This window comes from Elgaria multicarinata, chromosome 5 (genome assembly GCF_023053635.1).
Source record: "Elgaria multicarinata webbii isolate HBS135686 ecotype San Diego chromosome 5, rElgMul1.1.pri, whole genome shotgun sequence".
In the NCBI taxonomy this organism is placed as follows: Eukaryota; Metazoa; Chordata; class Lepidosauria; order Squamata; family Anguidae; genus Elgaria; species Elgaria multicarinata.
This window is the reverse complement of record NC_086175.1, coordinates 112,409,099-112,424,776: the sequence shown is the minus strand read 5'-3', so window position 1 is coordinate 112,424,776 and position 15,678 is coordinate 112,409,099. Positions and strand designations below refer to the sequence as shown.

Below are 15,678 nucleotides of genomic sequence, written 5' to 3'. Positions count from 1 at the left end.
AGGCTCCGGAACTCCCTTTCAAGAGAGGTGAGGTTGGCTGACCCCTCTCTATAGTCCTTCTGCCATCAGGCAGACATTTTTATTCAGGCAGGCTTTTGGCATATAATCTGTTGATGGAGTGGAGGTTAATTGGTTGGTGCTGTTTACTTTGTTTTAATTATTTTTAACAACTGATTTTATGCTATGTTTTAATTAAGATTTTGTTAATCTGGTTAATCTAATTATTGTTAGCCACTTTGAGCACCAAGTTTTTAACAGAAAGGCAGCATAGATCTTAAATAATTGGGAATTAATTATTTAAGGATAATTCCAATGAAATGGAATTAACTTTATGTTTAAAAATGAAGGGGGAAGCAGTATGAATACATTTGAATTATTTGTTTCCTTCCAGTGCCATTCTATGGCCTCCACATGAAAATCAAGAAGTTACTGCAATGGTACTTCCCCCACCCTCCAAAAGAAACTGCAATAGTAAAGCAATGAGCACAGCTTTTGTGGCTGACTCATCAATTTAACCAATGAACTGAACAAAAAAAATATGTTCCCCTACCCGTGCTGATAATTACTGGTGAAAGAAGTCTCATTTAAAAATCAACACACCAGTCTGGAGAACTTTCAAGTTTATTATTAAAATTATTTTATGGCACTTAACAGCAGAAATAATCACATGGCTTTGCAATCAAGAGTAATAAAAGATTTCAAAGCCTAAGATTTGTTTAAGTATTTTCCACGCTGAAAGCCCTTAATTATTTACATTTAACTGAAGAGCTTTTTTCAACATTTTTTATCTTTTTATATTGCAATAATTTTGGTTGTAGTCTCTTCTAAGCTCACCTTACTCTTTATTTTACATAAGTAAAATTACAGTTTCAGTGTACTAATCAAGTAATTATGACAATCAGATAATAATGGAACATAATACTAGCAGATTTATTGTACAAGTTTTCATGATCTTTTTACAAATATTGAATAATTTACATGGCATTATCAAAAGTATTACAATTTATAAATGAAAGAGTATGAACTAAAAATCAGACATTTCATGTGCCACACGGTGTGAGACAAAATAAGGAAGCATAATATTGCAGCACCATTTAATATGTAATAAAAAAAATATCCCACTGTATACCAAAATACATTACCATGTTATACTATTTCCAATGGTGGCTCATGAAAATATATATAAACAAATAAAAAACTGAAGCAAGGCAACTTCTGGAAAAAGATGAGTTTTGGTGTGCAGTTTCAAAAACCGTACAGAAACTGAAGTATTTGCTACGCAATGCACATGCAATTCTCATTTCAACAAAAGATAGAATACAAAGTAGGTTATAAAGAAATATGTCTTCTGTTGAACTTAATAAACGCTTAGAATTAAAATACTGTGCTGTGTCAAAGGTCCCTTGATAACCTCTGATGTAACTTTTGATGCAACACAGCATCAAATCTATAGAGATTCTGCAGACAGTATTGCTCAGAGTGAAATTAACGTCTATGACAAACAAGTACACAGAATACTCTGGAGTGACTTCTCTCCCAAGAATTTTGAACTTCTTAAGAGAGTAATATGCCCAGTCTTATATTATTAGTACACTGAAAAATGACACCTCTTGGAAACATAGCTAAATGGATGCAATCCAAGGATATATACACACACATAATAAACAGATTTCACCTATCATAGTCCTAAGCTTTGGTTACATAAAGTGCAGTTCAACCTGTGGGGATTTTATCACTGTCCTGTGTACATAACCACATTTTACAGCTCAGTCTCCCTGCAAATCTTTAAATATATGTTCTAAGGTTTTGCTAATAGGCTCAGTTTTTTTAAAAAAAAAATCTATGTAAATTAAATTTCGATCCTACATACCTGAAGGCTGAACAAGATTTCACTAACAGACCCAGGGCTGTCAACAAACAGTTGCAAAGCAGCAGCAGCAGGAGGGCACAATCTGCAGTGGACAAATGTTGAGTTTCTAAGCCCTTCTCTTGTTTGCCACATTCTCCCTGCAATGACACCTTCCCCAAGCCAATTCCCCAGAGTCAGGTAGGTCCCAGACAGTCATTGCTGTGACACAGAGAAGTAGAGGAGCTGGAGGCTGCAGGAGAAAAGTGAGAGACCAAGAAGAGTTCAAAACTCCTCTCCTGCCCAAACCATCCCTGCTACAAACCATACTCTCCTCTCCTGCTTTGCAGCTGTTCACCAAAACATGTTCAGCAATGATCCAGATTCCCAAATCCAGGCCTGTCATGGAACATCTAGTTTGGCCCCAATCACCACTGAAATATACACATTGCATTATAAGCTGCTAGAAACAATAGCCTCTGAAGTACAGTAACTGCACAAGTAAATCACATTTTATTCCATCACATTTAGTATATAGCTCTGGCTAGCAAAGGTGAACTCAGACATGCTCTTATCACCTCTGTGGCTGAGATCCTCTAAGCTAGAGGACAACTTCCACTCCAATCACACAAAGGCATATGGCTGAGCGCATGACACACCAACAGTAACATGCCACCAAAAGGTAGCTTGGAGAAAAACTGGTTGGAGACATGGCATATATGAATTCACCATGTCTTTTAACCTCTCTCAAACCTTTTGCTGAATAAAGTTTTCAAGTTTTATAATAATACATGCTGTACACTCCATCACTCTCATGGCAACTTCAGAAGTGAACCTGTCATTTGGGATCTGTGGGAAAGGAAGGAGGTCTGGATAGCGTGTTTTTAAGCTATCTACTCCATATGCTTCCAGCGTGTGGACATCATTTGTAAGGCCTTCAAGTTGCTGGCTGTATTCCTCAATTTTCTGTGCTAGTGCAGTTGGTTTCACATCTTTATCTGACTTACCCCTTACTGCATAGTCAGCAGCAATCAAAGCTAACTTGGTAGACAAATAACATTTAAAACACACCCATTCATTGGCATTTTTATGAAGGTCGTTTCTTGCAGCTGAAAAGTTTGCTCTAGCTTGCCTCAACCACCTACGTGCCTCAACAGGATTTCCAACAGACTTGAATGTAGGTGGCACAAAAAATCGCTGGGAGTATGAAGGACCTGTAGAAGATGGGCATTTTTCTTTAGATTGTTGTCTTTCAGATTTATGACTTGTTGCTTCCTGATTCCATGAAGTATAAAATCTTTGAAATGAAAATTTGTCCGATTGAAATCGAGAAGCTGAGGATGAAAATGTTCGTCTGGAAGCCCTATCTGTATTTTGGTCTAGAAAAGCCTGCTTTTCTAACCTGTTGATCTCATTTTGCAAATGCTTAAAAACTTCATTGGCTATATCAAGGTTCTCTGCATTTTTGTCTGGATGCCACTTAAGATAAAGCCGCCTTATAATCTTTTTCCTTTCAGATTCTGGAAGCTTCCAAGCTTGTTCCACCACTGATGTAACTTCCCTTAAAATTTCCGACAGAGAATTTGCTTTAACTTTTTTGGGAGAATGATGTTTTGATGATGATGATGATGATTTGTGACTCTCCCTTCCAGGAAAAAGAGGAGGAATTGTCCTTGGTCCTTGGGCTGGGAATTCTGTAGGACTAGTCGGAGTAGATGGTGCACTGTCCCTGCTCTGAGAATTCTCATCAGGTCTTGAAAATTTGTATAAGTCAAGAGAGCTTACGATCTTGTATTCACTGTATCCAATGTCAATCTGATAAATCTTGCCTAGGAAACTAGAAGTTTCATCATCTTCCCTTTCTACTTCTTGCACTATAATAGCATATGTATAGGTTGGATGGTAAGATCCATAGATATCTCCCCCTTCAGCATCAACAAGATAACCAACATATTCACCTGGATAAAAAACATTCATTGGATCCATAAGAAGAGTGTAATGTATTTCAGATGGTATAGGCGTGCCAGGCATAGGTAGTTCAAGTTTTGATGGTTCTGAAGAGTCATACTTCACACCTAAACTATCAAGCTTCTCACTAATTCTATAAATATCATTGCAGCCCAACATAGCAATTAAATAGGAAGTATCAGAAATCAGATTATCAGTTGCTGATTTCAGAGTCATTGCTAATGCCAGAAGGAAATTTATGTCTTTGCTATCTGAGTGTTGTATATAGAGCAATATTACTGCATTTCCATATCTCTTTAAAAAAGCAAATGTCTCACTTTTACTGTGAGGAATAGGAGCAAAACCTTTAACCCTCAATGTTGTTTGCAACTTCTCAAAACAAGAAACTTTCAAACCTTCTCTCAAGGTCTTGCAAAGTTTTATGGCTTTGTCTTCATTAGCTAAGAATGCATTGTCATTTTCATGCTTCATAATTCTAATAAGTCCTGTGATGAACTGTTCAGAAGACAGCAGTAACTGGAGCCTTCCCTGAAGAGAACAAAGTGCTCCAAATTGACAGATTTTGGGTGACTCTTCATCCAACTGCTCTTCAAGAATACTGCTGAGAAGACGAGGTCGCAGCTTCTGAGGAAACAGCATTATCAGTTTCGTGTGAAAACCATGATCTTTTCCTAAGTAACACTGGCTAAGATCAACAAGCATTTGCACACCAATATTTCCTTGTATTCTACTTTTGTAATGTGGTGCATCATCAAAAACTAAGATGCTTGATTTTACCAATCTACCATCTTGACTTGGCAGGTAAAGAGCCAGATCTCGCACATTCTCAAGGTCATTTCTAACTTTAACAGACTCATTTTGAAGGCTTTTAAACAGGCCAGAAACAACTCGTTTAACAGTGCGCATTTCATTAGGATCAAGCTGTTTCCCCTCAGAGTTCTTGAATATACGACTCAGAACCTCAACAAACTGCTTTGTCGAAATAACATCTTCAGTGCCTAAGTTTTTAAATAACTGGTGGAAAGTACCAAGTTCTAATGGAAGCTTGTACAAGTAAGGTTTAAAGTCAGATTCATACTCAAGATTTATTACCACTTCCTCAGGCTTCAACAGTTTCCAGCCTTCTTCAACCATCACGAAAGCAACTCCTCGAAGTTGAAACCGGAATTCTCTTTTCTCTGCACTAAGAAATTCATAGATGCTTCTTAGGACTTTAGCCCTTGTTTTTATCATATCCTCATCCAAAGTTGTTATATTACATATATTTCTGCAGTTATTTATAACTTTTTCTAGAGGAGGATCCAAGTTGACATTAAGCATAGTCAAAACCTGCTCAAGTTGCTCTTGTGGACCCAGACTGCTTCCTTCTTGTTCTTTGATAGTTAAAGGTGTTGCTTTCTCTGGGAGGATAGGGCACGAAGTCCAAAGAAGCTGCAAAACATCCGTCTGTTTGAATTTAGGATTTACCTGGGCTCCACTGAACTTTATAAGAGGAAGCGTTCCATTAACTTCTTGATATTGTGGATGGAATCTTACAATTTCTGCAGGAGCACGTTCCGGACATAAAAATGCAATTAAAGATAATTCTTTAAGGAAGTTTCCAGAGAGTAAATCAGTTCTTTCTTGAAATATATGATGGAGGAGGACATCCACTGTATTCTGCAGTGTATCCTTAGTCCAGTTTTCAGTGTTAGCTCTCATACTAATCTCTTTAGCAAATTGCAATAACTGCTGCTGAGAAATGACATACTTTAGTCCCATATTTCGGAGAAATGCTACCCATGATGTAAGGAATGCAGCACGATTTTTTGGTTTTGTGAGCTGCTCCAGTTTCTTAAAAAAATCTGGAGGTATGAAAAGTTTTTCAGGAAGCATAACTTCAAAGACTTTTACAGTCCTATCATAAAAATGCTTTGCAGGTTTTAGTCTATTGCATGCATCATGAATTATCAAAAAGCTCTCTAACTTCTCAAATAGCTGATCCTTTATTTCTGATGATTCTTCAATGCTAGAGAGCCTGTTCTTTAAGTAAATCAGATGTTCTAGTTTTGCATCGTAAGACAGACTTTCAATCTTTGGTAAAAGGTGCTTCAAATAAACTTCAAGGTCATCTACTGGAACACAACCTAGCACAGAGTACAAATCTTGTAAATGGATTTTTTCCTCAAGAAAGGCTGTTGAAGTTGACTGTGTCCACCTATCCACTTCAACTGAGGGAATACTCCTTGTGAGTACGTAACATGCTCCACATTTTGAAATGCTTATATATCGTCCACTGATAGATTTATAGCATGGAAGGGACTTCAATATTTTAATGTCATCCTGAGATGTTAAATGATTTAGGTTGCAACTGAAGTACATCAAGAGTGCTTCAAAGTCATTCTCAGCTAATTTTTCCGTCTTAAATGTTGATGTTTGAACCATGTAATGTATAGCTCTTAAAATGCTTGAAGGATTATCTATATTTGCTGCATGACCTGACAACAGAGGCACTAGAGCATTATCCTTGGAGCAAATTTTGTTCAAAGCAAGTTGAATGCAACCAGTTTTCATTAAAGCATGAAAAACTTTATCAGTTTGAGAATTTGGGAAGAGAGCTATATGCATAAGACTGAGAGGAAGCAAGACATCACAGTCCGGTACGACAAGCTGATTGGAAGAGACGGTGAATTTTGTACCTGGAAGCAATGCCCAGTCCTTCAAAGTGTCAACAACAACATCAAATGATGGTTTTGCATCTTGCTGTTCATCCTTGACATTTAGAGATTCACTAATAAAATGCCATGTGTTCTTAAGCCAGGATTCACTCGCAAAGTTCTCCTTCCATCTCATACAACCTCTGGCTTTGTATTCTCTTGGCAACACAGATGACAACAAATCAGCAAAGCTGGTGATATCAAATACTTTTGCTACACTGCATTTAAGCAATATATTGCTGTACCGCAAATAGAGTGTATTCATAAACAGATCTTTACGAGACGGAATCAATTCATGATAGGTTGTTAAGAACTTTGGACGTTTCGATTCAAAAATGTGCAGCACACTATCAAGTGTAATGAGCAGAGGTAATCCTTCAATGTTGATTTCATCTTCTTCTGCATCTTTAAAACAATAGTCAACAAGAAGTTTTAGACTGTGGAAAAGTTTTAAATTTGTTTGTTGAAGACGACAAGGCAACTTCCCAATGTGGCAATTAGAATCTGGAGAGGAAAATGTCATCAAAAATGATCGGACATCAGCAGGAGTCACATAGCTCACAGGAATGTCTGCATCCACAAGACAATGATAAAGGTTTGCCGTTTCATCACAGCTATAGATCAAATTAAAGCCAATTTCTAAAAGGAGATGTTTGAGTCTATACACATTTTCTGCTACAGATTTACGCGTTGTAATGTTGTATTCTACATTTTTGAGGTGCTGCAACTCATCTTGTAACAAATTGTCGAAGAATGGCCTAGCTTTGTTTGAGGTAGACATATTGACCCAAGTAATGATAACTGCAGAATGCAAATCAGAGCCATCAACGTTTGGAGCTCGCACAACAGGTAGGAGGCGTTTTGAGTCCTCATGAATGCAGCTGTAGACTGCTTTCACCAAGCAATACCAATCTGGCTGCAAATCAAGTCTGTTAACTGGGAAAAATGATAGAAACTTTTTCAGAGTGTCTTTCACAGAATGCATAGATGTGTTTTGTAGCACTGACACTGTTGGATCGGCCCCTTGAAAATAACGTTTTTTCAGCTGAATAAGAAGTTCAACATAGGCTGGTGCTATCAGTGCTGTCATTAAACTATTATTCCAGTCACTTCGTACTCCAACTCCATTATCATCACGCCACAGATTTCGTCTGGCAGAATCCAGGGCAAAGTGCCCATTCACATGAAATGGTAACCCAGTCTCTAAAGACAAAGGTAAAAAACAAAATGCCCGATGTGGTTTTTTGTAGTTGTGAGTAATACATGCAGCAACTCCCCCTCGGGGAAAAAGAGTAATGTCCTCATTCTTATGTGCTGAAACAACACTCTTAGATACCTTTTCAATGGCTGAAAAACCTGACCTGTTGCAAATTAACCAGGTTGTAAGGTTACCTTCAGAATCTTCAGTATCCATAGTATAAGTGATTTGCTGCACAGGTATCTCTCTAAGCTGTTTCTTCTTAGTTACACTGTCAATTACAGAAGCGTGGAATTGCTTTCGTTTCAGTCTATCTCCATCAGTTACTTTGCCAGTTACAGAATACAACACATTAAGCGCTCCCGTTGTTTTCTCTATTTCACAAATAGAAATTTTCTCCATGTGGTTCAAAAACATCAAGAGTTCTGCTCCATCTGTACGCAACTTATCTAGAAGATTTTGTACCATTCTGTCGGAGCATGGCACTGGGGAGATTTCTGAAACTTTTGCCATTTCTCCATTTCGAAGTGGAAACCTAAACATAGTACAATTTTCCAGTTTAAAGTGATCTCCTAAATATAGATCTAAAACATCAGAGAACTGCGTTCTGAAATCAGAATCCAGGTCCCTAAACATGCGTCCAGGACTAATTGATGTTGCACCTGGTGCATATCTAGCATGAGGATCAAAGATACAAAGTATATCATTACCAGAAATGAAAGAAGGACAGTCAGTTATGTGATACACAGAATTGAACCCTATGCCATACTGGCCAGTTTTACATGGATTGCCTTCTTTAGTGCCTTTTCCAAGGTTCTGAATTCCTCTAATGTCATCTTCAGTAAATGGTTGATTGTTGAAGACACACAGTGCAGGCCCTTGAAGTGGAGACCATTTTTCATCAAATATTCTATCAATGGGATGTTGTCGAGGATCAAACACAAAGCAGACTTCCGTAGCTTTTGCATCATCAGCATTCTGAAGGAGCTCTTTCAGCATTTCTTTTTCTGATGGATATGCATTAAGAATACTTTTAATTCTGCTTGTCAATTTTTCTTTCTGCCCAAACTCAGTCCCAAGAGTAGTGAAACAGATGTTTGATGCATATCGTTCTAAGGCTTTATGTCGCTTAGGTACAGCCCCAAGCTTTACTGCTACTTCTCTAGGGATGTCAGCATGGCAGTATTTTACAGTTGTATCTTTCACTTTTATCCAGGGACAGTCATTGTAACACAAAGAATTAGCAGATAGAAGGGCAAGGTGAGTATCTGGCAACAAAATCTCCCCATACTTTTTTTCACAAAGTTCTTGTTTTTTCTCTCTAATGAGACTCCATATTCCTTCACTGATGATTCTCCTACAAAGCTGAAAATTTTCTTCAGTCAGTGGTTTAGTTCCTCTTTCCTGATTGACTGACTCAAGAACTAGAGCAAAATCTTCCACTGTAAAAGCATGACGCACACCTACACTTTCGAACAGCTCACGAAAACTATTTCTGTATTTATTTGACAGTTGATGGAGAAATGGTGCTGCCTCAAAGTTCAGATGAAAAGACACCTTTGTGGGATCAACATAGCCATTTTCAACCAGAATGAAACTGCAAGTTTTTAACTCCTCTATGATGAGTGCTTTTGTTGCTCCATTTTGTAGCAGTGCTTCATGGAGATATTTATAGCAAGCATTGGTGATGTTTTCCTGATATAAAGTAATTCCATCAAAATACTTTGCAACTTCTTTCAACTGGTTTATTACCATAGTGACAGTTGGTTTCTTAAGCAAGCCTAAAAAATCTTTGACTGCCAGGGAAATGGTCCCACAACCTTTAAAGGAATGGGAATTTTCATTAAGAATTGGTTTTAACAGACAAACTATATCTTGGTAATCAGCAGTGAAAAGGTCCATTGCTGAAAACATTGTTTCAAGTCCAAAATCAGTACCCTTCCAGTTCAAGGAGAAGCCTGCTGGTTTTGTGAGAAATGGAAGAAAAGGTATGGATTGAAATTTTGCAGTGAATTCTTTTGCTCTAGGGTCTCTACATTTAAGTTTTTCATCTATGAGATTTAATAATATACTGCTTCTGAGACAAGCTGAGGCATGATCAGTCTTGTTGATTTCTGCTACAGATTCTGCACGTTCAATCAAGTCTTCCCATACAATATCATCTTTAGCCATTCCTAACTGAACTAATTTGACCAAAATTACTGGATTAAGGTAATCTTGACTAGTGCCATGGGGAAATCTTCCATCTTCTTTATCGTACAACTTTGCAACTCTGCCTTCAGGATGGATCAGTCTGGAAGGTTCCACCAGAGGATGTTCAATCAAAGAACAAGGAATACATGGAGTAGCACAAAGAATTTCTGAGAACTCACTAACTTTTTCATTCAGAACATAGTGCATTAAAGGATCACGGAGTTCTGCCTCAATTTCTTGAATATTTGGAAAAAATACTTCAGAAAAAAATTGTCTCTCTGAAAAAGTATTCTCTAATAACACTTGTTTACATCCCGCTTCTTCAAAGCCTGCTTTGACCCAAGAAGGTAGGTCTACAGCACAGAGATTTTTTGAGCCAGTTTTTTTAAGGTATTTGAGAAAAATCTTAAAAGCTGCAGTTCCGATGTCTGGACGTTTCAAAAGTGAGTCATCTAAGAATCTCACATTCTTCATGGACACCCAAGATGAACCATCAGAGAACACTTGGATCCCTTCTTTGCCTTTTGTGTGAGCTATTTCCTCATAAAATCCTTGACATATCACTGAAAAATCATCATGCACTAAGTCAGGATCAGGCCAGACTGCACAGTAATTGTAATTCTCTAGCTCACCACAAACAGCCATGTTACGTAAAACCACAAGAGCTTCCAAATAGGCTTTTACTATGACATGCCGCATGAATACTGTATTCCACCGTCCTTTCGTGTCAGTTTTCCAGATTTCTTTCCGATTTGATGTAACAGCAAAAGAGCCATTGATATGAACAGGCAGACCTGTTTTGATTCGAAGAGGTAAATAGCAGAATACTTCTCCTAAGTTGCTGCAACAGGGTTTCACTGTCCATTTTTGATCTTGCGTTTCAGACAACATAACCCCTACTGAACCACATGGGACAAGTCCCAGCCTTCGTCCACTTTCCTGTAGTGAGAATTTTAAGGCCTCTCCAGTATCCATGCAAGAACATATGAGCCATGTTGTAGAGTCTACTGTCTTTTGTGGTAGTTCATCAGCAGGCCTTTTTGTCTGCCCGGATTTAGCCATTTCAAAGAAAGAAACTGTGTCATCTTCTGGCCCTCTAAAAACTGGGGAATGCAAGTCAGCAATCCGCCTGAATACATGATGAAATTCTTCTACTGTTATTTGCAATATGCATGAGGACTTTGGTGATTCAGTAGGCAGTTTTTTTGTGCTACTGCTGCAGGACTTCATGAGTTTAGCAGCTTCCTTTAGAACACTTGTAACAGGTGTAGTTATTGCTTTGGACAAACACAGGTGTTTTTTAATAGTTACGGTCTCTTGAGCTGTACTGGGATTTGATTCCTCAGTTTTCAAATACTTCAAAACCATAGAATTTACACACTGAGTAAAGATTATCAGTCTATGCCCACAAATGCTAAACTCATCCACAAGAGAATAGATGTCGGCAGTATTGTAGCAAGTACTGCTGACTTCACTAACTTTAGACTCCTGTTGAGTTCTAAAAGAGAGTCTGAAAAGTGTCCCTTTATAACTGTAAGGCGCCTCCACAGTCAATGGGAGTTGACAACCAAACACACCTATGAATGGCTTGAACTGATTAGGAAACTTCCTAAGTCTTTTCTGTTGCTTACTCCAATTAATCTTGATTCCAGGGTTAGATTTATCTCTTATATGTTTACTGAGATGGTTGATGTTTGGATCAAACATGATCATAAATTCTCTGCTCATAATGATGGGGATATCAGTGATGTGATAAACAGAGTTAAACCCCAAGCCAAATTTTCCAACTTTGTCAACTTCTGCTCTTTTTAGGGACTCGCCCAATCGGGTTATATTTAGGAAGTCAGAGTCAGAGAATTCAGAATTATTGAAAGACCACAGAGCGGGTCCATGACAAGCTGCCATACCTGGATCCAAAAGATTTTCTCTTATGTCATTATTTCTCCTCATGTCAATCAAAAAATTACACTCTGTTGCATTTGCATCATCAGCATTTTGAAGCAGCTCTTTGAAGATATCAGACACAGATGGGTATTCCTCCAAAATGTTTTTAATTCTTACTGTGAGGGGCTCTCTTTGACCTGATTGCTCAAATCCCATATTTTCTGGATTAATCAACCTAGTACTGAGACATGGTACATTCAACCATTCTGCTGTTTTCATGGGTATGTCTTCATGAACTAAAATTATTGGTTCTACAGCATCTTCAAGCAAGTCATTTAAGTCATCAACCTTGATATCACAGTAGCAGCACTCATGGATTGGTTTCATTGTAAGTCTGTAAGGTTTTTTACTACAATGTACCGGAACAGGTGTATTTAAACTGGCTGGGATCTGACAGCTGTATAACCACCTTATAATATTCAACATAATTTGAAGATTTTGCTTACTCTCTTCTTCAGTAAGAGATTGATCACTTTTGAGGTATATTTTCTGAATTACCATAGAAACATGGTCTGGGGTCAACTGCTCAATTGACCCACAACATTTGAACAACTGGTGGAATTTAGCCATGGTTTTGGGCACATTATGCAGATATGGCTGGAGATCAAGATCATGTGCTGATTTTATCACTGCTTGAGAAAGTGAACAAAATGTTTTACCCGTCCAGACCCAGGGAAATTTCAAGGCTTTAAAAGGTTCTTTTCCTTCATCTAAATGATCATGCATGAAGCCATAAATCTCAAGCAAGATGTGCTGAAACTGATAGTAACCTTCATCACTAATTTTTTTTGAACTGTGCCAGTCTACTACTACTTTAAAGTGTTTTAACACTGATTTTATGCTAGGTTTGAGAGAAATTCCTAATGCTTTTTCAACACCTGGTTGGACATTTTCCACAAGGGGAACAGAGGAACCTACTAAGGTTGCTTGAGATAAGTCACACATTTCAGGTGGGGAGCACAGATTGCAGTGATCACCTTTCCAAATTAATGAACTTGGATAATTTGGAGGTCTTTCCTTGCATGCTGGAATCCATTTAATCTTTTTCAACATTGCTTTTATTTCAGGTGAATGCAGTAATGAACAACTTTTGTTCAAAATCATTAACAAAGTTCTGGCTTTTCTTGTGAGTGCTTCGTGATTTGTACTAGCAGAGTCCTTCAAGTTCTCAATTTTATGAGCCACACTCAAAATGTCTCTCTCTTCCAAGTTGCTCTCACTTTTGAGGCCTATTAATCTTAAAGAATGAAGAATGTCTGGAGAGGTTTTAAAAACAGTAGGTGGAAAGCAGTGTTCTTCTCCATAGAACAGATTTTGTAATACTTCTACTTCAGGATCAAAAAGTTCACTGGCTGACACCATTTTTCCTTCTGAAATTTGTATAAATTGTAATTGTGTCAGCCAATCCAACACTTCTGCATTTTCATTTTTGAGAAAAGTCAGATTCTCCAGAATCCATAGCATAATTTTTGTTGCTTCATCGCTACAATAAAAGCCACTTTGAATATCTTTTAAAATAAACTTCATGCAGTCTGTGCTCTTGAGTTGTTCTGCTTTCAGTATGTTTACTAAACGAATGGTAGCTTCATCACTGCTGTCAACTAGTGAAACAGAGAGTTTTATGTCAGGTGGAAGTTTGGCAGTGTGATGCAGTACTTTACAGCCTTTCAATGCAGTAAAAGCAATGACTTCATCAAACGACTGTTTAACTCTATTAAATATTATTAACTCATGAACCACTTTTTTCTCTTTTTCAGTAATATCAGTTAAACTAGCAAGGAAGCTTCTAAGGGCGTTTTTGTATGATGTGGGGAATGATGTGACCTGACCTTTCAATTTCTGAGAGGGAAGTTTTTCCACTATCTGCAAAACTACACTTGGCAGTGGAGCGTGTATATATTTTTTTAAAAGCGGATGTTGTATAGAAGGATCTAGTTTCTTAAGCACAATTCCACCAAGTTGCTCAATGATGTCTGGTAACAATTCTGGAAGCTGCGTTTCACATCCATCATCAAGAATAATTGGTGATGGAGTCCTTAATCTAATAAGTTCCACTACTTCTTTATCTTCATCTAGTACCGTTTTTGGGATAAGTGGCATGTCATCAAACACAGACAAGTCTTCGGAAAAATGTATATACAGGTTCTTCCATACCATTTTAAGCCATGAAACAGGTGGCTGATTTTTATCTTCAGAAAGTGGAAACCATTGCACCACAATCTCTCTACTAGGCCATAAAATATTCATAACTTCTTTGATGAGCCGTGTAAATCGTTCAGGGTTCAGAAGCTGAAGCTGAGTGCATGGTCTTCCTGAAATAAAAATAAAAGCAATTAAAACTGAAGAAAAATCAGAAAGACCTTTGTAGAACAGTAAATTACAGTCAAAAGAAAAATAGAGCCCAATTTGTTTTGTTTTGAATTTTCCAGTTATTAGGATCATTTTACAAAGAAGCATGGACTGATATACATTTGGGCAGCTTGATCACTGTGGATCATCTTCAGCTGCAGCGTCAAAAGCAGAATTTGGACAGAATTCAATTCTATTCTTGTGTACTAGAACACAACCATCTTGTTCTAAATGTGTGTTAGTAACTCCCATGCTTGGCTTCATTAGAGGCCAGTGGCTATTATGATCCATAAAGGGCCACGAGATAGTGTGCAGGTCTCTAGAGGAAAATCCATTCCTCTTTCTGATCAAACAAACTTAATTGCCCTTATGTAGCACACCTTTATTGCAGCTAGGGAAGAAGGCAGCTGCTGTCACGAGATGCCCTTTACAATTAATGGCAGACAACAGGGTAACTAGCCCATATGACAGCATTTTTTAACCATTTGTTGGTGGGGGTCTGGATGATCCCCTACTGAGCCCTCTGTAGGCTAGATCAATCCCTGGCTAGAGAAAGCCTGTGCTAGGCAGAGCCAGTCCCAACTGAGGCACTTGCTGGGGAAGTGCCTTCCTGCACCTTCCCCAATTGGGGGAGTACTTGGGGCAGGCAAAGCACTGAGCAGGCCACTCTTGTTCCAACTGGCAGGGGCAGAGGCATGCAGCAGAATCCCCGCAGATCACTGATTGGATATACCAAGTGGGATTCCTCTCCCCCACTACTACTCAGGAGTTGGCGTTCTCATCTGACGCCCCATCCCTGCCATAGGAGAACCACTTCACCCATTTCATTTTTTAAGCATACAGCATGTGTCACTATTCTGCATTTGATCTACAGTCTGAACTTATAGTAAAAAACAGGTTCAAGTAAGGGCATATTCAGAACAGACACTGGAAAGCTATGAATGGAATTTACTCAGAAGTAAATTCCAATATCTGGGCTTTCACATTTACCAACAGGACTGAGATCCAGCAGAGAATCGTGCCATTAGAAGTAACTTGTGCTGACTCATTCCATACCCCCTCCCCACAACTGTTACAGAGGGTACCCCCAGTCCTTCTAACCAAATTTTCAGGAGGCACAAAGGCAAAGGGAAATAAATGAAATTCACTTTTCCTCCTTTTGCTGGCAGGAGCATCCCATAAGTGGAACTCCATTCAGGGGATCCTCCTGCCAGTGGGAGCAAACTCAGGTTCCAATCACTAAGTTCAAAGAGACTTATTCTCAGATAAGTACATATAGCATTGCAGCCTAGGTTTGTTACTAGGCCATAATAACTTTGTCTTTAAGCTGCCATAGGACTCTGATATTTACAGTGCAGTCCTACACATGTCTACTCAGAAGTCCCACTGAGTTCAATGATATTTACTCACAAGTTAAGAATGATCAATCCTATATACCCTTGCCTGGAACTAAGAACTCCATCACACTGTCACTTTTCCGCTTG

The 15,678-nt window shown here is 38.3% G+C and overlaps 1 protein-coding gene across 2 annotated transcripts in view; it reads right to left on the bottom strand.

Moving 5' to 3' along the window:
* Positions 1-721: 721 nt before the first annotated feature.
* The window catches only part of SACS (sacsin molecular chaperone), a 63,600-nt gene continuing 48,643 nt past the window's right edge, over positions 722-15,678 (bottom strand). For both annotated transcript variants that reach the window (XM_063127023.1, XM_063127022.1), the window contains exon 9: positions 722-14,157. In XM_063127023.1, the coding sequence (XP_062983093.1) occupies positions 2,594-14,157 (11,564 nt within the window). In that variant the 3' untranslated portion in view covers positions 722-2,593. The remainder of the gene's footprint in view (positions 14,158-15,678) is intronic.